At 38.8% G+C, this 24,872-nt stretch overlaps 1 protein-coding gene across 3 annotated transcripts; it reads right to left on the bottom strand.

The window, feature by feature from the left end:
- Positions 1-1,548: 1,548 nt before the first annotated feature.
- Ankrd34c (ankyrin repeat domain 34C) lies at positions 1,549-12,329 on the bottom strand. 3 transcript variants are annotated; one of them, XM_060385542.1, is made up of 4 exons: positions 11,903-12,329; positions 9,715-9,980; positions 7,529-7,636; positions 1,549-3,807 (listed from the first exon to the last, which is right to left on the bottom strand). In XM_060385542.1, exon 4 carries the CDS (start codon positions 3,761-3,763, stop codon positions 2,159-2,161), a length of 1,605 nt encoding a protein of 534 aa, XP_060241525.1. In that variant the 5' UTR covers positions 3,764-3,807; positions 7,529-7,636; positions 9,715-9,980; positions 11,903-12,329; the 3' UTR covers positions 1,549-2,158. The 3 variants fall into 3 exon arrangements, with proteins under 3 accessions (XP_060241525.1, XP_060241526.1, XP_021494373.1); XM_060385543.1 differs by lacking the exon at positions 9,715-9,980; XM_021638698.2 differs by lacking the exons at positions 7,529-7,636; positions 9,715-9,980.
- Between the last annotated feature and the right edge of the window lie 12,543 nt (positions 12,330-24,872).

The raw sequence follows: 24,872 nt of genomic DNA, 5'->3' as shown, positions 1-24,872 counted from the left end.
TTAATACTCCTGTTCATGTGCATTTGCTAAGAATTCTGAAGGCCACACCTCCAATTCACTTTGTGGGTCATGGCATATTTCTAACACATGCAGGATTTCTTAAAACTCTGGTGAGCAACCAGGGCAATGTTGTTGCTAGGAGACACCTTGACATGGCTACGGTCTTTCTAGTTGTCATAATTTGGAGATCAGAGTGTCCTCTACTAAACAGTTCTAGGTATGTTGTTATTGATTCCGCAGTGGCCAGGGCATACATCCCACAATCGTTACCAGCCCCATGTGCCAAAAGCTCTGAGATCCAGTAAGCACTTGCCTTAAAGGAATCCTTTTTGAAAAAGATAAACAGTTTGTTTTGATAATAAATTTACTAGCAACTGTTTTGAAATACGTAGATAAATTTCATATGATCTGATAGAAATGGTGTAAGATATAGAGCTTTTGTGGTGATTGGGTTTTTTTTTGTGACAAATGATATTTTAGGAATTGATATTTTTTAGAGTCACTGAGGGTCTCATAGAGACTCTGGAATCTTTTAGCTAGGCTTAACTCTGTTTTGTATAGGACATCATTTACTGCTTGGGATTTTTGAGATTTCCAGGATCTCAGGAAATAGCTTAAAGAGTAGCTACCTGTTATCCAATGACTTATACCCATGCCAGCTACAAAATCTGATACTTCTATATGCTGCATTATTTAACCCTTAGCACAACTTCCTAGACATTGTGAATCCCCTTTCACAGCTGATGTAACAGGGGCTCAGGGTAGTATTGCTACTTCCCTAAAATCAAACACTTGAAAATGAAAAGGCAGAGGTGCAAACACTAGTATGTCACTCTCAAAGGCTGGTTATTCCTCTGCAGAATGCCACCTACAGGGACACCTGAGCTTCTTAACTATCAAACAAATACACCCCAGCAGCATGAGAGGAAAAGAAGTGGGGGGAAACCAGGAATCTCCTCACTTATAATGTAGCCACTGTTTGCCAAATGTGCTACCCCTCTTCCTCTGTGGGTTTTGCTCATGCCTTGAAAGACCTGTCCAGGCACTTTATATAAATCCTCCATCACCTAGATGATGTAGGTAAAGAAGAAACCAGCTTGCTCTAAAATTACTCATATCTTTGAAGAGGAATTATGGTTTTTCACCCCATTAAATGTTTAGGCTTTAAAAAAAATTGAACTGGTTTTTGCAGCTTCTATCTGAAGGTTCACGGGCTGTACTGTACACACCCATAGTCATTTATCATTATGCTTTCCATAAATCTCCCAAAACTGTTTTAAGGATAATTAGGAAACATTTGTAGGTCTGTTGGGTTAGTTACATCATGTTCAAGTACAGCTTAATTAATTATGTTTTTTTTTAAGAGAGTGTTCCACACAGTATCAACATGGAGCCTGTATGGTATCTTGGGTTTCTTTTCTAGAAATAGGCTCATCACTGAGTCACCTGCTACTGTGGCACACCAGAGCAGACACACAGAGATGTGATATTTGAGGATTTAGTATGTCAACAAAATATATTAGTAGGGAATCTGAATGGTCCCTACTCTTCTTGACAATGCTCACAGCACAGCAAGAGGCGGGACCCACATGCCAAAACCTCCTCTATGCGGGAACACTTTGCTTCTCCTTCACCCTAGAGAAGATGTTCAGATATAGCAGTTTGGAGGTGTTTTTTAATTTTTCCACATTCCAGGAAATTTTGAAAGCTTCCTTTTCTTTTTAGGCACTTTACAGATTACAAATGACATAGTCCAGATACAATCTCACATTTTAAATTTATGTTCTCTGCTTTTCTGGCAGAAAAATACCAACCCTTACCCTTGCATGGTTACCTTCCAACTACAATGGTGTATTTCCTTAGGAGAATATTTTTTTATTCCTGTTACTTCTCCAAAATCCAATTAATCTGAGCTCTTTTGAGAATGCAAAACAACAGCAGCAGCAACACCACCACCCAGGGGTTATCTCAGAAGTGGCGCTCTGAAATAACCCTTGGGTTTGTCTCAGAAGTGAAGCTACACTCTGTCACCATGTTTTCTGATGTTGCCACACGCCATGACCGGGTGAAAGGGGGCTGTGGGACTTTGTTGCTTAACCTTGATTCCTTTCTTGTTCTACAGATTAGAGATGGAGGCGGGAACTGTTTTAAATGGGGCCTAGGTCATGATCTCTTCAAAGTCAGACAGCTGCTTCATCTGTTCGATCTGCATAGAATGCCTTCGAAGGAGTTTCTTTTTACTTCTCAAGTCAACTCTCTTTGGTGAATTTGGAGCAACGGGAACCATAGATTTTAAGCCACTAGCAAGTGGGGAAGCTGGCTTGCTGTTGGCTCTAATATCCGGGATAGGTGGGTTTAAATTCACATTTAAAGGGGGCAGAAAGCCAGGCCTCGTGTGAGCAATGCGGTCTAGCAAGAGAGTTCCAGAACCTCTTCTTTCTAGAAGATGAGGTGGCCTGCGGCGCACTGAGCTGGGAGATGTGCTGGGTACAGCATCCAGGGACTCCCGAGAGCCATGGAAAAGGGACAAGTGAGAACTGTTGAGCTTCTTTCTATCTAAAGGTCCTTTGCCTGACTCAAGGGACATGGAGTTGGGTGGGTCAGCCCCTGACTGTACATCTAAGTCATAGAGGTCATTTTCCAACAGCTTGAGAGATGCTGGATCTTTCAGAGCTGAGGATCCTGGTGGACACATCCCACCCTTCTCTTGGTCAACGGGAAGCGTTCCTCTCCTGACCATACGGGGGTGGGAAGCCTGGCCTTTCTCGTAAGCTGCTTTCCAGGAAGCTGGTGCTGAAGCTGGAACCTTCAAAACTTGTTCCTGGACTGTGGGGAAGAGAGTAGGGTCTTTACTGTCAATGCTGTTGGCTCTGGAGAGGGGCCCTCTTTTAGGGAAGGACATGTCATTGATGCTCCTGATAACCTCATTGTCTGTGCTTGTCCCGTGGGTTTCATCCTGGCGTGTGGAGGCTGCCAGCACAGAGGGAGCTATCAAGCCCCAGGGTTCAGACTGGAGCCTCTTCAGTTGGGGCAAACGGGCCCTTTTGAGACTAGACACTTTCCTTGTGGGTGATCCAGGCTCATTAAGGACCTTAGAAGTACTACAGCCACTTTGGTGTCCTGTATGAAGAGTGAAGAAGTCATCATCCTTCTCAGTGGGTGAAGAGCCCAGGCCAGGAGCCTTCAGTTCAATGTCGGAAGGAGACGCACATAGTGGTGGCGACTGTCTATCTTCCACTTTGGGTGAAGGAGGGACATTCAGATACTGCTTGGTGGTTTTGGTGCCGGAAGATGATTTGTCTGTTGTTATAATAATCACTTCCTTACCTTTGGCTTTGCAGGCATCAAGGAGATGCTTCAGTGCATCCTTGTCATCTGCATTTATTGCATAAACCAGAGCTGAAGCCCCAGTTCGATCCTCAAGGCTGGGGTCTGCTCCATTCTCTAGCAGTAAGGACACCACTTCTCCCCCGGCCCGTCTGATGCAAGCGTGGATGAGTGCAGTCTTGCCAGACTTATCTTGAATATTAGGGTCTGCCCTATTGTCCAACAGATACTTCACCATCTTAGACTTGCTAATGCTTTGCTGGTCCACATGTTTAGTAATGCAGGCCACCATGAGAGCCGTTTCACCTTTGTCGTTGCTTTCATTGATGTAAGCTCCCCCTTCCAAAAGGAGTCTGGTCAGCCGAAGCCTCCCAAGCCACACGGCTTTTAAGAGAGAGTTTCCATCAGTCCTCAACTCAGTGTCATCATCCATCATGGTGGCTGTAACTTAAGATCTCTGAGCCACAGGGGGTATCAGACCTAGCAAGGGAAGAAGGAAAAGTGTTAATTTACTGCTACTCTATGCAGCATGGCTATGTCGAAGTCTAGGTATGACCATGTCCCAGCCTGATTCCAAGTTGTGTTGCCTGAACTAAATTATCTAATACCCAAGAGTGAGTTTCTTCATCTATAAATGGGGATGAAAATAATAGTGACCTACCTCCTGGGGTTATTCTGAAAATTCCTTCAGATAGTGTACATAAAACACCTAGCTGGAACATTGTCTCAGTGGTTAAGAGCATTTGTTACTCTTGCAGAGGACCCAGATTTGAATTCTAGAACCCACATCGTGGCTCACAATAATCCATAACTCCAGTCTCCGGAGCCCAACACCTTTGACCTTCATGGGCACCACACACATATATACATGAAGGTACACATATATACATGAAGGCAAAACACTCACACACACAAAATAAAATGAATAAGCCTAAAAACGTGTAAAACACAGGCACATATACATACAAAACCACCTGGCCATATGAAAATCAATTAGCATAATGAACACAGTATAGCTATTTTTAAAATGCAAGATACGGTTTTGTTGACTGCTCAGTTAACACAAATAGTGAAATCTAAGTTCCTTTAGGAAATAAACATTCATATGTTTTATTATTCACTGTTGGATCCTTGGCACTTAGCAGTGATTCACACATAATGAGTAGGCTACTTCACAAAAAATCATTAAAAGCATTTTGTACATCTGAAAAGCTAGTATAAAATGCACTGATTTGTTGAACCCTATTTTAGGTAATAGGCCTACCTAGGGAGGGAGTCATTTTGTTGTTGTTATTGTGTTCCTAAAATAAATATGTATCACTATGATCATAGAAATAAAGCAGTAACAAATACATAAAATAAAGTCATTATAACTATAATTTTCCAGGCTCTAGTTCCCATTTTCCCAGCAGATGTCAGAATTCTCATTTGTCTAACTCACAGTAGCTCTTGCCATGCCATGCTATATCCTTCTCACTTGCTGAACTGATAAATGACAAAGAATGAAGAACAGTGTTGAATTTTTGTTCACACAAAACCAAAGTTCCTTCACCAAAGTTTGTCACAATCAAGTTTTTCTTTCTCTTCATTTGACTTATCTAGTCCATAGACTCAGAACTTCCACACTGTGTACTTAAAATGCATTTTTCAAATAGGGAGGGATGGGCAGGCCAGCATGAATGCCCTGGCCAGCCTATGGGTACCAATTAGGTTATTCGTGTCTACAAGAATGACTTCTTCACATGGACACCTTGGCTATCTAGCCCCCACTGAGCTGGTGGCCTATGGTTTCCTCTTCATCTAACCCACAATGATCTCTGTCCTCCTATCCTACTCAAAGCAACAGCATCTCAGTTTCTGTTTTTTATAGAATTAGAAGACAAAGCTTTCTTGGCTGAAGTTGAGAGATAGGTGCACATTCTTTTAAAAAGTTTAATGCAGTAAAAAAGAAAACCGGTACCTGAGAGATAGCTTAGTCTGTAAAGTCTGTGCCATATAAGCATGAGGACCTGAATTCAATCCCTAGAACCCATTAAAAAAAAGATGGGCATGTTTACACACTTATAATCCTAGAGACGGGGAAGAATTTGGTGAAAAGTTTCTCTGGGGCTTGGTGGCCTGATTAGTGAACCTAGGGTCCTAGTAAGAGACCTTGTCTCAAAATTCGAAAACATGGATGCTTCTTTAGGAATAACATCCAAGGTTGATCTATGGCCTCTCCACACTCAGGCATACACATGAACACACCATCACCATCACCACCACATTAAGAAAAAGAGATTTTATTCATCCATCCCAACTCCTTCTGGAAGCACTCTCCTTTAAAAATAACAGCACCATCAGCCCTGTCTCTATCTTCCTGCTTTGGTGTATTCCTCACAACACACTGAACACCGTGAGTCTAAACTGCTGCAGTCGTGCTTGTATCTTTCTATAAGAGTTTCTGAAAATTTGCTGTCATCTGAGGACATCGGAAAATTGATATATCATGTTTATATTTCTGTTTCCATCCTCATCTTTTTTTCCTTTAATACCCTGTTGGTTTTTATTATATCTCCCTTTCTCTCTCTCTCTCTCTCTCTCTCTCTCTCTCTCTCTCTCTCTCTCTCTCTCGTGTGTGTGTGTGTGTGTGTATGTGTTTTCTCTTTCTCCTGCTGTTATGATGGTCTCCTTAATGCTGTGCTACCTGTGGTGGCTATTTTAAAGTCTTGAATTGTTCAATATTCAATAAACTTCTAGGTCTTTGTGCCCTGGAGACCAAAAGCAGAATTTCCAAGCACTGACCAATGCAAACACTTTTCTTCATTTCATCATGAAAGCTTTTTTCTCTGACCCCAACTTACCTCCCAGAGTCATCCCTGCAATGCCAGCTCTTCTCACAGTCTGCCTACCTTGAAATGTCAGTGTTTCTTAAATACGCCCACTTTTTTCCCTTCCTGGAACTGCTCTTGTTTCTAACTCTAAGGACTCCCTGCTCTTCTTTAATTATTCATCATCCTCCAAACATCAGCTCAAATGTTACTTCCTTTGTAATCAAGAGAAAAATCAATCAAGATCCAAGAGGGAAAGTTGAGTAAAATTACAATGACTCATACCTGGACTATATAAAGAACTCCTCCAAATCATTTCCTCCAAAAGAGGATACACAAATGACCCATGAGCTTTATGTGATTATCAAAAGTACTCAGCCTCATCAGTATTCAAGGAAAATCAAACCAAAGCACAAGGTACCACCCAATGTTACACAGAATGACAATCCAAAGGATGCAGGAAGTCAGAACCCATCAGGAACCTAATGGAATAGGTACCACTATTCTAAACTAAAATCTACACTCTGACCCAGTCATCCGATGCCTAGGTTGATACTTGTGGCTAAGTGTAAACCATGGATACAAAATCCTCCTATCCTGGTATATGTGTAAGAAGCTGGCCAATAAAATAGGCAAAATAACACCATTACTTTTGAGAAAAGCCTTCACAGGCCCTGCAACATAAAAGCATCTTGGAACCCAGATGTTTTTATGAGAAAGACTGAGATATTCCTCCAGAAAGGTCAGGTAGAGCTTTAGCTAACTTCCTGAATATAGTTCATACCATTTTCCATGTCTATCCCCAACCACCTCCCAGATAATTGCAACTGACTGAGTGAACTGACGAATAAGTTTAGAGAAGAGTTGGAGAGAAATTTTTTGCTTTTTTTCTGATTTCATTTTATATTATTTATTTACTCACTTTTGCTTTTGGAGTATAAGAAAATGAACTCTACAAGACTTTTGATTAATTAGTATGTTTTTGACTCTAGTTATATGAGTTAAAATTTTTGATACTTATAATTAAGTCCTGGCTAAAGTACCAATGCTATCTGCTTATTCATTTATTTCTTCATCATCAAACATAGTCTGTATATTTATGTCAGTAATGATGTTAAAGATATTATGGAACGCAGGTATTTACAATCCAGAAGGAAGGTAATAATAATAATTTTATGTTGTGCTTGCCATGTGCCAAGCAATATGCTGAATCATGACAATGTCTTTATGCATTGCCACTTAGTCCCTGCAACCATAACATGAGATGGAAAGTAATTTTATTTCTTTCTTAACTTGAAGTTTAAAATGAGCATTAGGAAGATAAAGCCACTTATCTAAAAATCACCTAAGTAGGAGGTTGCAGAGTCAGAATTCACATCTGCCAGTCTCACCTCAAAGTCCATTTTCTTGACTTCTATGTGAAGCAATGGTAGTTTGGTGTAGTACGTCCCAGAATAGAAGACAAACGTACAGCAGGGAGAGAAGAGTACCACAAGAAACTAAGGATACAGATTAGGAAAGGATTGTTAGTGAACCACATAATTGGGATAGCTCTTGAAAAAAAAAAAGGAATAGAAGTTTCTTGAACCAAAATATGGATAACATCACACCTTGGCTTATAAAGAAAAGGGTAGCATAGCCCAGAAATTTAGAGAGATTTGAGGTACAGGGTCAGGAGTGAAAGGGCACAGACATCCATAGAGTGAGCTAACTAGTATGATAGGCAACACCCTTTAGACTATTGTCCTGAAGGTAGATGCTGGTATGTGGAAATGTCAAATAGTGGAGAACTGTAAAGGAAAAGGTGACATAATCATTGGTGAGAGGGTAGGAACAGATCAGAAATCTGGGAGGCCACATAAGAGCCTTGAGGAGATGAAGAGAATTGGAGCTACCACAGTGCAAAGGCTGAGGATGAGTGAAGCTGGAAAGAAGTCAGCAAGAAAGAACTGACCAGTGATAAATTCAATGTGAGACTCAACCAATCCCTAGTTTCCTTTCATTTGAGCTTTGTTTCTATTGTGCCCCATGAACTGAATGCTAAGAACACCTGATGGTGGGAAGACGGTCTATCATGTGCTGTTTGACTGGCATGACAGAGGGAAGATAGGTACCATCTTTGTCCTGAAGTCTTTCTGTTATTTTGTTGTCTATAAAGCTATACAAGTCTTATGTTTCTTTTAAGCTCAGACGGTCATATTGCTTCATGATTTAAAAATAGGAAGTAAAAATGATGGGCTTTCTGACTCTAGATCCTTTTCCCCAAGCTGGGCTACCTTGTCAGGCCCCAGTGAAAGAGGATGTACTTAGTCCTGCTGCGACTTGAGGTGCCAGGGTCTCGAGGGTCTCCTCTTCTTTGAGAAGAAAGGGGGAGATGAGAGGAGGGGCATGAGGGTGGGGCTGGGAGAAGAGGAGTGAGGGAGGCTGGTATCGGGCTGCAAATAGATTAGATAGAGAGAGAGAGACTGGTTTGACTGGTACAGCATTTTAAATGTTTTTAGATTTGTTGACTTTATTTTCTGTGCATGAATATTTTGGTTGAATGTGTGTCTGTGTAGCATGTGCTTGCCAGGTACCTAAGGAGGTCAGAAGAGGATGTGGAACGGCTGTGAGCTACTTGTAGGTATGTAGGATAGAACCCAGGTCCTCTGCAAGGAAGACAAGTGTTCTTAGCTGCTGAGACACCTCTTCAGCCCATGACATGATATTTCAATGATTGGATTTGAATATATTAAGGAGGATTAGTCATTGTTTAGCATGAGAAGGGGCTGCCATTTTCTATAGTCTTAAAACTAGCCTTATTCATACATTTGTTGCTTATCTGGGTTATATAGGGACAGGGGTTTGCATATAAAAGCAAAAGGCCATCTTGCCATTATTTTGCCTTTTTTTTCACTTCCTATTGCTAACCTCTTCAAAGTTGTCAGAAGGCTCAAATAAAACAATAAATCCAGAGTCTTTGGTAAAGTTTAAGGTGCGTATAGTCAAGTGAGCTATCATAAATTATGTAACTAGCAGTTACTTTGGTAAAGATGTAATGTCATAATGTCATTTACTTTATGGCTACTTTCTTCAGTCACAGGTCCATCAAATTTCCAGATATCTTCCCTTATTCATCACACAAGCAAATATTTCCATAGTCTGAAAGATGTCGTTATGCAAAACAGAAAGGTCTATAGACATTTTGTGAGTGGTTTCACAATTATTGATGCCTTACTGAAAAGCCTTAGGTAAATTTTGTTCTTACTGACCAGAGTGGGCTTGCAGGACTTTTAAATATACATTTTGTATTCATTTGTTTCCAGCTATAGCTTTATCTTGTTTTCCCTCTACTTCTTCTAACTACCACTGAGTATAATAAACCTGGTATCTTGTGAATCTTTAAATTTTGTTTTGAGCTCATTGTGACCCAAAATAGAATATAGTTAATATGCATTTATTAAGTTGATCCAAAAGTAGTTTAGAAGTCATCCCTGTCACATGACTTTTTCTTTTTTATTTACTTTGCATCCTTGTTGTAGTCTCATCCCCCTTCCCTTCCCAATCCCATCCTGCATCCTTCCCCCACTCCCCTCACCTTTTCTGAAGAAAATGAGAGCTCCCTTTCCCTTTCATCAAGAGAGCTCCCTTTCATCAAGTTTATCAGGAATGAGTTTCCTTTTCCCTGTGGCCTGGCAAGGCAGTCCTGCCAGGAGGAAGTAATCAAAAAACTGGCAAGTGAATATGAGTCTGATGCAGTCCCCACTTCTTTGTCACATGTTAATACTATCTGCCTAAATACTTTCAGTGCTGAAATTGCCAAAGTCCAAGCTCCTAAGGAAGTGCCAGTCTTTGTCAGGAGAACTGCAAAACAAAGATGCAAGAGATGGGAATGTAAATTGAATAAGTAAATAAATTCATGAAAAAAGAAAACAAACAAATGGTTTCCAGGTAGATACATAAGGAATTCAAATTCAGGTCAAGTGTCCTTTTGCCAAATGACACTTCTCAGTGTTGTAATAAGAATCAAATGACAGGCAGTATGAGAATGTCCTACAGAAAGTTCTGCTTTTAAAATCCTCCGTGATGATTACACTGAATTAAGCCCGTCTCACATTGTTTTCGCGGAGCCCTGACCTGCTCTGAAGTCAGTAATAGTACTGTTTATTACTGCCTTATAGCTTTACCATCTACCTGCTCTTTTCTTACTAATGACACCAACCACAACTAAAGTTCTACAGATGTTCACACACACACACACACACACACACACACAATTTCTGCCAGGGAAGAGAAACATGCTAAAATTACAGACATGTTTGTTTGTTTGTTTGTTTTGAACTAGGCTTTCATATATCCCAATGTGGCCTCAAAGTCACATGTAAAGGAGAATGGCCTTGAACTTCTGACCCTCCTGCCTTCCCTTCCAGAATACTTAGACTAAAGGCATGCAACCACTATGCCTGATTTTACTGATTCTGAGAGTCTTACTCTGGGCTTTGACCATGCTGTACATACACTCTACCAACTGAGCTACAGCAGCAAACACAGAGCATTCATTCAAACACATGCAGTAACCTTGTCCGAAGGCACAGTGCTACAACTGTGATCCCTGTTCTGTCCCCTGAAACCTCAAGTTCAAAGCTGTTTCACAGAGGAAACTCTGCTCAGACTTAGGGTTCCACTTGTGTGCAGGCTGGGGTGGAATTTCAGATTCAGTCAGCTGTAGCAGTCTCTGCCTGTATAAACTTGGTCAAGTTTTTTAGTCTCTCTTGCTTCAGTTTTTCTCTTCTGAAAAATGGGGATAAAAATATCATGCAAATGGAACTGTCATGGTATATAAAATTATACAATCTATGTAGAACGTTTGGCACTGGGTGTTGGCACACTGTAAGCTCTTTATAAATGACAAGTACTTGGGAAAGTTTGAATACACCCTCCAAAACTCAGGAGGCCACTTGGTTCGGCTGCAGCAGTTGCGGAAGCTTGGAAGGGTATCTTTGCACTCCGCCCCTTCCTTCTGTAGTCATGGGAAGCAGTTAGAAGCGGATTAAAAAAACTGAACTCCACGTTTGTCTTTGCCATTCAAGAGCCCTATCTGGCCAAATTCAGGGAGTCTCCGCCCACCACTGATGGAGGTAGCAGCTTAGGAGCTGATCAGAGCCAGTGGCTTAACGCTGCGGGGGTGAGGGAATGGGGGCGGGGTGCCTCTGTCCAAGGTGCTGAAACCTGGGGTACCGCCGCGCCCGGTGTGTGGGCGTCCATTGCTATCGGTGTGGCTGGGCACCTTCCTGAAGGCCGAATATGGGGGGGGGGTCGGGGGAGATAGAGCCATAAATGCTCCTCCCATTATTTCTTAGAAATTCTCAGACACATACACTTTTCGATTTGGTTTTTTTTGCACATTTTCAGAATCAGATCTTGTCATTGCCCACTCCTCACAGGTTTATGCAAAAATGTAAGGCTTCGCCTCAGTTCCTGTAAAAACCCAGATGCCTAACAGCCAGCCCCCACCTGAAACCATTTCCTACAAAAATCCCTGTCTCCTACGCATCTCATCCCCACACGTTAACGCATATATATATATATATATACATATATTAAATTGAATCCTTCTATTTCAGTCTCTCACAATTTCCTGTGGTAAAAGCAGACTCTCTCCTACAAGCCCCGCCTCCTGCCCTGCCTAAAAAACCCGGAGTTACTTCTGAGGAACCTCTGGTCTCACCTAGGTGACCAGTGGAAAGCCCTTGAGGTGCACTTACCCAGTAGGGGTGCTTGCTTACCTGCGTAGCCAGCGACGCTATGTTGGTCCAGGACTTGGACAGTGCCATCACGTCCACAGCACCTCCTCCTGCGGCTTCAGGCCAGCGAGCAAAGGGCTCTGGCCATCTGAAGCAGGGCCAGAAGCTGGGCTAGCCCCATCTATCCTCGTGGATGCCGATGAATGCCTTGCTCGGAACTTCTTCAAGGGCCATCAATGAAACCTCTGTGCCAATTATTCGAACCACTCTCTGCTCTTCCAACTTGTGTCGGCTAAGGGGAAAGAGGTGTTTAATCAGAGAAAGAAGTATTAAAGAAACGTGAGAACGCTACCCAGCTTGGTGCTGCCGGCCGCAGAGCTCCTGCGCAGCCTGGTCCTGCAGCTTGGCTTCTGCTGGCTGGCTCTAGGGCTGACAAGCCACTGCTGCCCGCTGGCGCCCAAGAACGGCTCTCCAGCCGCTAACGGAGAGGGCTGTGTGGGTGGGTGTGAGCGAGGAAGCTGGAAGGAGGGGGCAGAGGGGGGGAGGTGCCTACCTGCAGCAGTGGGAAAAGGAGCCATTGCCCCGCCCCCTTTCCCTCAGCTCCAGTTGAAACCAGACTTGCTCAACAACTTGGCAGAAGTCTGAGAGCCCCTGCTGTCCCTGCGAGCATGACATAGCGAGGGCAGACACTGGGGTCTGGAGACTTGAAGGGTCCTTTGCAAAGCCTGGCACTCCTAGAAATTCGAACTCGTGTCTATTTTGGTCTTCCTAAGGCCCTGCCTGCCTTTTTTTTTTTTTTTTTTTTTTTTTTTTTGAGAAACTCCTAGGTGTCTTCGAGATGACAGTCCACAATATTGAGAGGAACGAGAATCTGATTATTTGTGATGTTTCCCACATGGCATACTCCCGGATTCCATCCTCCCTCTTCCCATGACTTCCCATGAAGTCATCACTAACAAATTTTGCTGTCTTTTAACTAAATCAATTCATGGCTACTCGATATCATTCAAAGCAGAGTGCTCTATTTAGGAAGTGGGTGTCTCCTTCCTCGGAGCCCTGTAGCGCCATTTCCCCACTAGTCTTCTTCCCAGATGTAAGATTACTTTTTTTTTTCTAAATATATATGCACACGTAGCATCTATTTATCATACCCCAAAATGTCCTACTTCTTTGAGTCAAGTTTAGTAATTTCTATATTCCTTGAAAATTATCTGTCTCATTTATATGTCCAATGTTCCAGCACAAAGTTTCGAAGTGTTGCCTTGTCATTGTGTGTGTGTAACTGATACTGTTCTGAGAAAATCCTCTTTGAGTTCCTAATATTCTCTGCTGGCATTTTCTAGTACCCTATCTTCTTATTTTAAAACCAAACTTACTAGACGTCTACCAATTTTACTGGTCTTTAAATACATAAATATTATTTCCTACTGTGCCTTTATTGGTTGGTGGTTCCATAGTACCTCACATACAAGTTTCTATTTAGTTCCCATGATTTGTAATGACTTGAGTGCTGTTTATGGCTATTTATTTAAATATCTCTGCTATCTCTGACAATGCTGTGTTACAGTCTGCAAACTCTATGTGACCGTGTCTGTTCTTTCATGCCAGCATACTGCCGAATTCATGTTATTTACTTATGTAAGGGTTGTTTTCTCCTTTCCTAATAATAAACTGGTGTTTGTTAGGAATAGCTGATCTCACATTGAGTTTTAATATAGCATTGTACTAACCCAAAACAAAATCTTCCTAGCATTCCTGTTCCTCCCATAGATATTTAAATTATTAACATATGATTATCTATTTATTGAGAATTTCTTAGGTGACCCTCAAAAACTATCTGTGCCTGATATATTTTAAAAGGACAGATTTTTTTTTTTACTATCTTTTGAAAAGCATTGATGGCTGCTGGAGTTGTTATTGTTTTTTTTTGTTTGTTTGTTTGCTTTGACTCTCATTGAGTCAATTTTGAGTACTATTTGCTTAGAGAAAAATAGATTATTTTTTCATATTTTCAAATTATGGCTTTCCAGTTACAAACTGTCCTTTCATAATTACTCTTCTTTGAACTTCATCATAACTAATGTCATGTTCTCACACATTATCTTTGCTATTTATAACTGGTGTTATTTTGCTATATTTGAATTTCTGGTTTACATAATTTTCATTTTGTAGTCTATTTATATGGCCATTTCAAAATATTCAATGAGTATTTTTCCTAAGTTTCAATGAGGAAGTGGCATTTTATGTTATATGTGCAAATGTATCCTTCACATCTTTGCTTTGCACCCTAAGGCAGTACATTTTGTTAGTCAGAGCACAGATCGTGGAGACAAACTGCCTGTATTTGAATCTCAGTTCTATTCCTTACTAACTGTGGGATCTCTGGTGAAAAAACAAACAAGCAAAACAAACAAACATAAAACAAAAAGCACTGAACCTCTTCCTGCCCCAGTTTTCCATTGTGTAAAATAAGATAAATTACTGTGTCTATTTACATGTTAGGTATGTCTGTTAGTCGTTAATCTACAAATATTTTTAAACCAATTTTTGTAATATCCCAGGATATTTGAAAGACTTTTTTTTTCCGGAAAAGTCACTGAATCTGGGTGACATGAATATGCCCTCTTTAGTGTGCTCAAATTCAGCTGTGAACAAGACAAACATATTGTCTGCTTTTGCAGATGGGACCTGCTAAAGATTTAGTAGTCTCTGTCTGTCTGTCTCTCTCTCTATCTCTCTCTGTCTCTCAGTCTCTGCCCCCCCATCTCCTGTGTGTGTGTTCTTCTATTTTAGGTCATCAATGCCATATGTGACAATATGAAGTAAAGCCTCTTTGCAAATTACTCCAAGTCTACTTGTCAGTGAATAATACAGCCACTTCCTTACACAAGAACCTTTTGTACTGGACCTACTTGATTAACCACAACAACAATAAAATGTTTTAAAACTAATTACTAATAAAAGCAATAAAATTTTAATAACCTAGATATTGCTGGTTCCCTGCAGCCAGACACTAGACCACTAGGTCTGTCAATTCTTGTTTGTCTGTTTGTTTTTCTGTGCACTTTTTGTGCCCTGTAGACTGTGCCTATATCATGATGTGTCATACCTGCTTTCCTCTAACAGTGTTACAATTCCAGGTCTTATGAAGACACTTTAAATTGACGTTTCCACAAGATGAAAGAGCTAGAAGTCTCCTCACTCCTTTCCACACGGATGTGCCCCTTGCTGCAGCAACATTGGTTGCCTCTTTTTTCCAATGTTGGGTTTTAAAATTCCTTTGTCAGAGATTAGGTGCCTGTGGCCTTGGGAGTTTATCTGTAGTCCTCCATTCTATTCCACTATTATATGTGTCTGTTTGGGGCCATGATGCTTGCTATGGCTCTGTAGCACAATTAAGGAGTAGGCATTTCTTTAAGTTATATAGCCATTTCACAATATGGAATCTGCTAATCCCAGAGAAAAACTATCTTTCTGTCTTAAAGTTCTCATTATCAATGACATTCTTGTGCAAACTCCTTTTTTACATTTATTTATTCTGTATGTACATTTGTAGAGCACACGTAGAGGTAAGAAGATATATTTTTTTTCTCTTATTCTACCATGGGGTTCTAGGAAATGAACTCAGGTCATCAGGCTTGTCAGCAGGTGTCCTACCCCTAGAACCATCTCACTGACCTAATTTCCAAATAAGTTTAAGGGTGTTGTGAATAGTATCATTTTCTCACTTTCTTCATGTCTTTCTTAATAAGTTCATTATTGGCATTAAGAAAATCTATGACTTTTTTTAATTTTTAATATTTTGTATGTGTGAAGTGCCTTTGAGGACCATTTGGGGGATGGAATTCCAGAGGGTTGTGAGCCTTCATGAGGGTGCTAGGAATTGAACCTGGTTTCAGCCAGTGCTCTTAAGCACTGAGCCATCTCTCCAGCATGCTACAGGGTTTTGTATGTTGATTTTGAATCCTGATATTTTGCTCAAATTTATGAGTTTTCTGATGGAATCTTTAGAATAGTTTAAGTATAGAATAATGTCACCTACAAACAGAGGTAATTTTACTTCATTTTTTATATTGGTATTCTTTTTATTTCTCTTTTTGTCCTACTAAGATTTTAAGCAATAAATTAAACAAGAATGGAGAGAATCAGCACTCTTGTCTTGTTTCTGATTTTTAGAGAAAATAGTTGCAGGTTTTCTCTGAGCTAGTACAATTTTGGTTATTAGTTTCTTGTGCCAAGTTTTTATTATGTCAACATATGTTTCTTCTAGTCTTGGTTTCCTCCGGACTTTTCGTGTAAAGGGATAGTGAACTTTGTCAGAAACCCTTTCTGCATCTATTGAGATAATCATGTGATTTCTCTCCTTGAGTCTGTTTCTGTTTTGTACTACATTTATTGACTGCTATAAGTTTATTATTCTTACATCCCTGGATGGAAGAAACTTGGTATATTACCTTCTTAACGCGTCTCCAAGAATTTTGTTAAAACTTTCTGTATCTTTGTTCATTGGGAAGTTGCATGGAAATTTTCATTTTTTTGTTATGTCCTTATCAGTGAAATCCAAGTTTCATAGAGAGAGTTTAGGGGAGTCTCTTCTCTGTTTAGTCCATGGAACAATTAAAGGAATGTTGGGGTTAGCTCTTCTTTAGAAGTTTGGTAGAATTTTTCAGTGGTCCTGGGTTTTCCTCTGTTGGGAGAGATTTGTTACTATTTCAATACTGCTACCTGTTTATGAATCTATTTAGGTTGTTTAGATTCTCTTCATTCGGTTTTGGTAGATCATATGCATCTAGGAATCTATTTATGCTGGATTTTTCTAGTTTAAGGGAATACAGATTCTTAAAGTATCGCTTAATGATCATTAGAATTAGAATGATGCAATTAGAATGTATTGTAACCTCCCTTTACTCATCTCTTATTTTATTAATTTGAGACTTTCCATCCTTCCTTTTGGCTAATTTGGCTAGGTGTTTTTTTTTCCTTCAAATAAGTGGCTCTTTGAATTTATGTATTGTTGTTTGAGTCTCCATTTCATCAATTTCTGCCCTGATACTTATTATCTATTAATTTCCACTGCTTTTAATTTGTCTTGTATTATTTTTCTAAGGTGCATCATTAGGTTATTTGTTTGAGATACCTCTGAATTTTAAAAATGTATTTATTTACTTATTTTAGAGACACACATGCATCTCTCTCTCTCTCTCTCTCTCTCTTTCTCTCCCTCTTTCCATGTGAGTGTGTGTGTGTGTGTGTGTGTGTAAACATGCCTTATGCATATATGGAGGTCAGAGGACAACTTTCTAACTTCAGGACTCTACTTCTACCATGGGATCAAAGGTTCAAACTCAGGTATCGGGTTTATGCAGCAAGCACATGTGCTGGTACCAGCTGAGTCATACAGCTATCCAGTCATTGGCTTCTTAAGGTAAGCACTCAAAACCACACACTTTCCACTCAGAACAGACTTGCATTCCAAACACTTTTAGTAAGATGTGTCTAATATTTGTTGGATTTTGGAGGGTTTAAATTTTTCCTCCCTGGTTTTATTAAAGATCCACTAGCCAGTCAATAGTTTGTATTGTTCATGCTTCTTGTATTTGTGCAGTTTCTCTTACTATTTCCTTCAAATTTTACTCTAATATGATCTGATGAGAGATGCCAGAAGTTATTTTGATTCTTTTGTATTTTATAAGACTTTTCTTTGTAGTCTGAAATGTTGTCTGTTTTAGAGAAATTTCTACAGTTGCTGAGAAGGGCATTTAGTATAGGCAAAATAGAATATTCTGGAGTTATCTGTTAATTTCAATATTTATGGCACAGTTTAACCCTGAAGTTTCTTTTTTGGATTTTAGTTGATACGAACTATCTAAAAATGAGAGTGATGTATTTAAATCATCCACTACTTTTATCAGAACTACCTGACATATTATTCCCAATAGTGTACACTTTATCAAACCAGAATCATCAATGTTTGATACATATATCTTTACAATTATTTTTCTTTATTTCTAAATTGTTATTTTTATTAGTGACTTTCTTTCCTGACTAATTTTGATTCAAAGTATACTTTATCAGATTTAAAAATAGCTATGCCAGCCTATTTTCAGCTTCTATTCACTTGACAGATTTACTTTCATCTTTTGACTGTCAGTCTGTGGGTGTCTTTGCCAATGAGATTTGTTTCTTAGAGGCAATAGATAGCTAGATCTTGTGTTTTATTAAAATTCTTATTTTATTTTTAAAGTGTGTGTGTGTGTGTGTGTGTACATGACTGAAGGCACCCACAGAAATCAAAAGAAGGTATCAGATCCCCTGAAACTAGAGTTATAAGTGGTTGTAAGCCACATGACATGAGTGCTGGGAACTGAACTTCAGTCTTCTGGTAGAGCCCTTTGCATCTTTACAGCTGAACCATCTCTATAACCCATAGATCACACATTTTTTTTATTCATTCAGCTAGTCTACATCAATTTATTGGTGACTTGAGGTCATTACATTTAAGTTTACTTAATAAGAGAGGTTTACTAATTTCTATCTATAATTTTATTGGTTGTTCTTCCACGTGCTTTAGATTAATTTTTGCTTTCTTATTAATATTAGAAGTTGATGATTTACTGTGTCAAATATGATGGATTTCTTTCTAGCTGTCTTTTGTTCATCTACCGTACTCCAAAATTTATTCTATCCTGTGCTCTTCAGATTGAGACTGTCCTTTTCTCTGCACAACCCCTGTATGTAGCATTCTTTTAAACATCTTTAGTGCTTGCTTGGTGATCACAAACTGCCTCAGATTATACTTATTTATAGCATCCTTGTTTTCATTAGCTTTAAAAGATATTTGCTGAGTACAGCCATCTTAGTTGGCAGGATTTACTTTCAGAGATTAAAATACATCATTTCTTTTTGGTTTTTTTTTTTTTTTTTTTTGGCTTTTAGTGCTGATTACAAAAGATTCCTCTTATTTGATGTTTTGACTTTGTAAATGGATTAGCTTTTATCCTTTACAACTTTTAATATTTTTTCTTTGTGTTTTGATATTTTCTTTATAATATGTGACAGAGCTTCTTATCTGGTCATGTGTATTGGGGTTTTAAATGCTTCTATTTTGAGTTCTATCTCTTTAGAACTCTTTAGAACTTTAGATATAGGAGACATTATATTATAATTTTGTTGATTAGATTTTCTATGCCGTTAGTTTTTATCTCAATTCCTTCTTCTATTCCACAGATTCTTAGATTTGATTTCTTAAGTATATTCCATAGCTCTTGAATGATGTGGTCAGGTAACTTTTTTTTCTTTGTTGGTTTTTTAATGTACCATTTCCTTGACCTTGTCTCCATCTTTGTTAAACTTTCTGTAGCTTAGTCAAGACTATTTGTGATGCTTTCCATTGTGCTTTTCTTTTGATTCACTGAATTTTTTATTTCTATTTGGTTTTTTGTTATTGTTGTTGTTTCAAAATTTCAGTCTTTTTCTGGGTCTACAGAGCAAGTGCCAGGACAGCCAAGGATACACAAAAAAAAAAAATTTTTTTCTCTTGAAAACAAAACAGACACAAGAATTAAGAAAAAAACAAACAAACAGGTGAACATAGGGAGAAAAGAAAAGGAAAAGGAAAAGACTGCAACGATGACAAAATGCATAATCAATATTGGCACGTGGCTCTGGAGCTGTGTCTGCCCCAGAGACTAGGTTCAGGGTGTTCCACCCCAGGGTAATCCCAGTTGACGAGACTTGTTTTCTGGCAACTGAGGATGAAGCCTCCTTTTCCGCGCATGTCACTCTCTCAACCCAGCCTAATGCTTGCACATCATGGCTTGTCAAAACCAGGGCCTTTCATTCTTCATAACTATATCCCAGGCTGTCTCTCACCTTTAGTTTGTGGAAGGTTAAATTTAGGTTTACTGACTTATGGTTGCTCTCCATTCTCTGGTCTCCAGAGTGACAGTTTTAAACAACAGAGTCTCTTTCATGGTTGCACCTAGCAACTCCAATCTATGTTGCATGGCTCCCCAGAGGCAGCTGGGGGAAGCAGCAGCCTTATCGAGACCAAAAGCCAGGCAGCCCAGGTGAAGAATCGATTCACAGCCCTATTCCCTGGGTAAGCCCATGCTCTTACAAACCACAAATCCACTTGTAAGTTTTGATGAGAAAATAATTCCTTTTCTGGACATGTCACCAGCAGTGGACAGTAATTTTACTTGTCACTCAATATTTTATGACAAAACTTCCCCAGCAATAGATCTCACAACCATCTTCATCGTTAAATATATTTTACTTCAAATGGATCACATTGAAGAGGTCCTGGAAATATGGAAAACAAGACTATTATGAATAGCTGAGTCTGAAAAAAAGAATCTGTTCTTTGGTCTGATCTACTGCTGGTTCCAAATAAATCATCATGTCCTCATCAAAAATAAAAATGGATAGTGTAATTATCATGTTTGTTATTAAAATTTTGCAAGAAAGAGAGATTATGTACATTTATATTAAATAGCACAATACAATTTACATAAAAGAAATGAAACCATACATAAGATATTCATCTTAAATTGTCCTCTTGTCTTTAAAATGTTAGCGACAAACCTATTAATTTAAATAAATTTTATATCCCTTTATATACTAGTTCTGTATCATTACATGCTATCTTCTCTGTCATTGTTAAAGGCTACATAATACTTTAATATTTGCACAAACTTTCTTTAACCAATTCTCTGTTTTACATTAAGGTTTTGCAAAGTTTCCATTTTAAATAATGCAGCATACACACCACACACACACACACACACACACACATATGAGCTTTCTTCTCAACACAGAAAATCATCTTAAAAACTTATGTTGAATCAGTAGCTTGGTGACTCTAGACACAAAATCCTCTTCCTGAGAAGCATACTCTGGGAACCAAGAATGAGTGTCATACAGCTATAAAACCTGCCTGCAGATCCCTCTAGATGGAGTGGGGAAGGGTAACGCTAAACTGTAACCACACAGTATTCAGCATGGTGGAAATCTGGTTGGAACCGTAGACACAAACTCAGCACACATGAGCTGACTCCACCAAGAACCACCCAGATGACTGATAAGCACTCACAAACCAAAGAGATGGGTGGGCACTATCACCCACAAAACCACCACAAAGACTGTATACAGACCCTTCACTTCCACCTGACTCTTTCCTTTTATGCTTCCATATGTAACACCTAATGCCAATTCAGTGGAGCAGTTTTGTCTCTCATACTGTTCTTATCTTTGCATTTTTCTTTTTGATATAAGCTTTTACAATAATTCAGGCTGACCTAAAGTTAACGGTTTCTTGCCTCAGCTTTCCAAGCATGGGCATTGGTTTATATCTATCCAGCAACTTTCATAGTAGGAAACAAAGTACTATCTGAGTTTCTGTACTATAAAAACAAGTATTAAAGCTGAAGGGGGCGCTTGTTTGTAACTGACTATTGCTGTATTTTTCATAGTGGGCCTATCTATCATTTGTGGGTTTTTTTTTTCAGATAGTATTTTGCTCTCAGTATAGTACTGAAGATTGAGCCTGCTGCACTGAAGTCGTTGGGTGAAGATCTAATTTCTGAGTTACATCTTTAGTCCAGTGCAGACAAATTAACACCTCAACCCTCCTTCAGTCTAGTTCTATTTGAGTATTGCAGTCATTTCCACTGAAAGAATGAGTGATTTAAAAAAGACTCAGCCAACAATTTAATCCTAGATGCATAAATCTCAATACAGAAACACAAGAAGCATGAAAGCCCATAGCAACATGACTTCACTGAAAATGACTGATTCCACAGTAAGTTATCCAATGAGTAAATTAGATGAAATCCTAGACAATTCAAATGAATGACTATAAGAATGTTCAATGAAATAAGAGAGCACAAATGATCCGGTCAATGAAGTCAAAGAAAATACAATCAAACAGCTGAACTAAATGAGAATGTTAAAATAAGATATGAAAGTAAAACTTTAGTGACAGGGATAATAAAAAGTAACCAAACAAAAATATCAGAAAGTATCTCAAAAATAAAATAAAATAGAAATCCTCATTCCAATAGAGTTTAATCAAATGGGAAGCAAAATACTAGGACTAGAAGACAAGATAGATGAATTAGAACATTCTTAGTATAGCATAGATGCCTAACTTAAGATGTTAAGTATAATATAGCAAAGATGAAATAATAAGAAAGCACAAAAGAAAGATGAGAGATTTATGAGACATCATGAAAAGGTTAAAAGTATGAACCAAACACATATAAGAAGAATTTGAAGCTAAAAGCATAGGAGACATAGTCAACAAAATTATGGCAGATGTTTTCCCATATCTAAGGAAAGCGATGGCCATTCAGATACAGAAGATACTTAAAGCACTAATCAGACAAGACCAGAAACAATTTTTTCCTCTGCCACATCATATTACAATTGAGTCTCTACATACACAGAACAAAGAGAGGATATTGAAAGCTTAGAGAAATACCAAGTCAAACCATCAGAATAAAATCTGATAACTTATATTACTATGTCCAGAAAAACTATTCTTTGTAACTAGAGAAAAAAAACCCTTCTTTACGACCACTAAGGTAGCACTAGAGAAGATTCTCTTAAAAATTCTACCCACAGAGGAGAAAGATAAACACATCCATGAAGCCACAGGAAAGACTAAATTGCACTAGAACATCAATAGGCTCAAGAAAGTATAGAAACAAGATGAAACGAATGAAAACAGACTTTTCAGTAATCACTCTGAACACTAACAGTCTCAATTCATGACCAAAAACTATAGACTAGATCAGAGAAAACAAACAGGACCAATGCATTTTTGGCTGTAATAATACAACTCTGTGGCTAAGACAAACAGATTTAGGATTAAAAAGAAGGGAAAAGATCCTCTAAACTGATGGAACTAGACAGCATGCTGTTCCAGAAATTCTAATACCTGACAAAATAGCCCCCAAACAAATATTAAAAGAACTGAACAGTCTATCAAGAAGTTATTATAATTATAAACATATGTGCACTGAACATTAATGCAATTAATTCTGTAAAAGAAACACTACTGTATATAGAGGTACACATTGACTACAACACAATAATAGTGTGTGATCTAAATACCTCTCCCACAAAAAAAAAAATAGGTCACACAGGGGAAGAAAATGAAGAAGCATCAGAGTTAAATGGCACCATAAAGTAAATGGATATAACAGACATCTGCAGTATATTCCACCCAAATGCTGCAGAGCAGCCATTCTTCTCAACCATCCATGAAACTTTCTCTAAAGTGGAACGTGTTTCAGAAAACAAATACAGTAGTTAAAGACCTGGAGAGGACAGGAGCTCCACAAGGAGAGCAACAGAACCAAAAAATCTGGGCACTTTTCTGAAGGGTCTTTTCTGAGACTGATACTCTGACCAAGAACCATGCATGGAGATAACCTAGAAGTCCTGCACAGATGTAGCCCATGGCAGTTCAGTGTCCAAGTGGGTTCCATAGTAATGGGAACAGGGACTGTCTCTGACATGAACTGATTGGCCTGCTCTTTGATCACCTCCCCCTGAGCGGGGAGCAGCTTTACCAGGACACAGAAGAAGACAATGCAGCCACTCCTGATGTGATCTGATAGACTAGGATCAGAAGGAAGGAGAGGAAGACCTGCCCTATCAGTGGACAGGGGCATGGGTGGAGAAGGGAGAGGGAGGTGGGTTTGGGAGGGGAAGAGGGAGGGAGCTACAGGGGGATACAAAGTAAATAAACTGTAATTAATAAAAATACAAAATACAAAAAGAAAACAAATACAGAAAAAACTTTTCAAAAAATGTAAATAGTTCTTGTATTTCACCTGATCACAATGGAATAAAACTAAAAAGCAACAAGAATATAGAATATACACAGACTTGTGGAAGCTGAACAGCACTCTGTTGAATGATGAATGAATTATTGAAATCAAGAGGAAAAAACTTAAAACTCCTAAAATCAAATAAAAATGAAAAAATAAGATCCCAGAACTCATGAAATGCAATGATAGCAATTCTAATCCTATTTACAAATGACAATACCCTGTACTTAAAATAGCCTAAAGATGTCAGCAGAAAACCCTTAGTTCCAATGAACATTTTCAGTAAGGTAGTAAGATACAAAAATAAACAGTTAAAACTACCATAATCTTTTCTGTTTGCCAGTAACAAACTTTCTGAGAAAGAAATTGAAAAGAGAATCCCTTTCACAATAGCTTTTTAAAAGTAAAAGAACCACTAAAAAATTCAAAGATTTCTAAAAGACTGAACAATTGACAAAGACACAAAGAAGTGGAGAGACCTCCTATGCTCATGATTGACAGAATTAATATTGTGATAATGGGTATATCATCAAAGTCATTTTTGATTCATTGTACTCCCCATCAAAGTTCCAATGACAGTCTTCACACAACTAGAAAAACTCTCAAACTTATGTGAAAAGAGACTCATATAGCCAAAGCAATCCAGAATTAGATTTAAATAATAATAATAATAATAAAACAATGCTAGAGAGGTCACCATACCTGATTTCAAGTCCTACTATAGAACAATAGTAACAAAAACATTATGGGATTGACACAAAAAAATAGACATGTAGGGCAGTGGAATGATCGAGAGAACCCAGAAACAAACCCCGCAGCTATACCCACCTGATTATTTTTTACAAGGATGCCGATAATATATATTGGAGAAATACATATTCTGTCAACAAACCATGTTTAAAAAAGGTAGATGTCCACATGTAGACTAGGGAACTAGATCCCTGTTTCTTACTTTGTGAAAAACGACTGAAGCCGATAATACAGGACCGACCAGACACTACTAAAGAAAAGATGCAAATCAGGTATAAGGAAGAACTTTCCTCGGAAGGCATTAATCACCCCGAAAGTGATGCGAGCGGGAAGGGGGGAGGGGGGTGGACACAAAGTGAGTGGATGGGAAGAAAGTGTGGACCTAAGAGGAACTGAAGGGAGGCGCAAATGTGATCAAAACA

The sequence above is a fragment of the Meriones unguiculatus genome, chromosome 6 (genome assembly GCF_030254825.1).
Source record: "Meriones unguiculatus strain TT.TT164.6M chromosome 6, Bangor_MerUng_6.1, whole genome shotgun sequence".
In the NCBI taxonomy this organism is placed as follows: domain Eukaryota; kingdom Metazoa; phylum Chordata; class Mammalia; order Rodentia; family Muridae; genus Meriones; species Meriones unguiculatus.
Note: the sequence above shows the minus strand (reverse complement) of the source record. Positions and strands in the feature narration are given on the sequence as shown.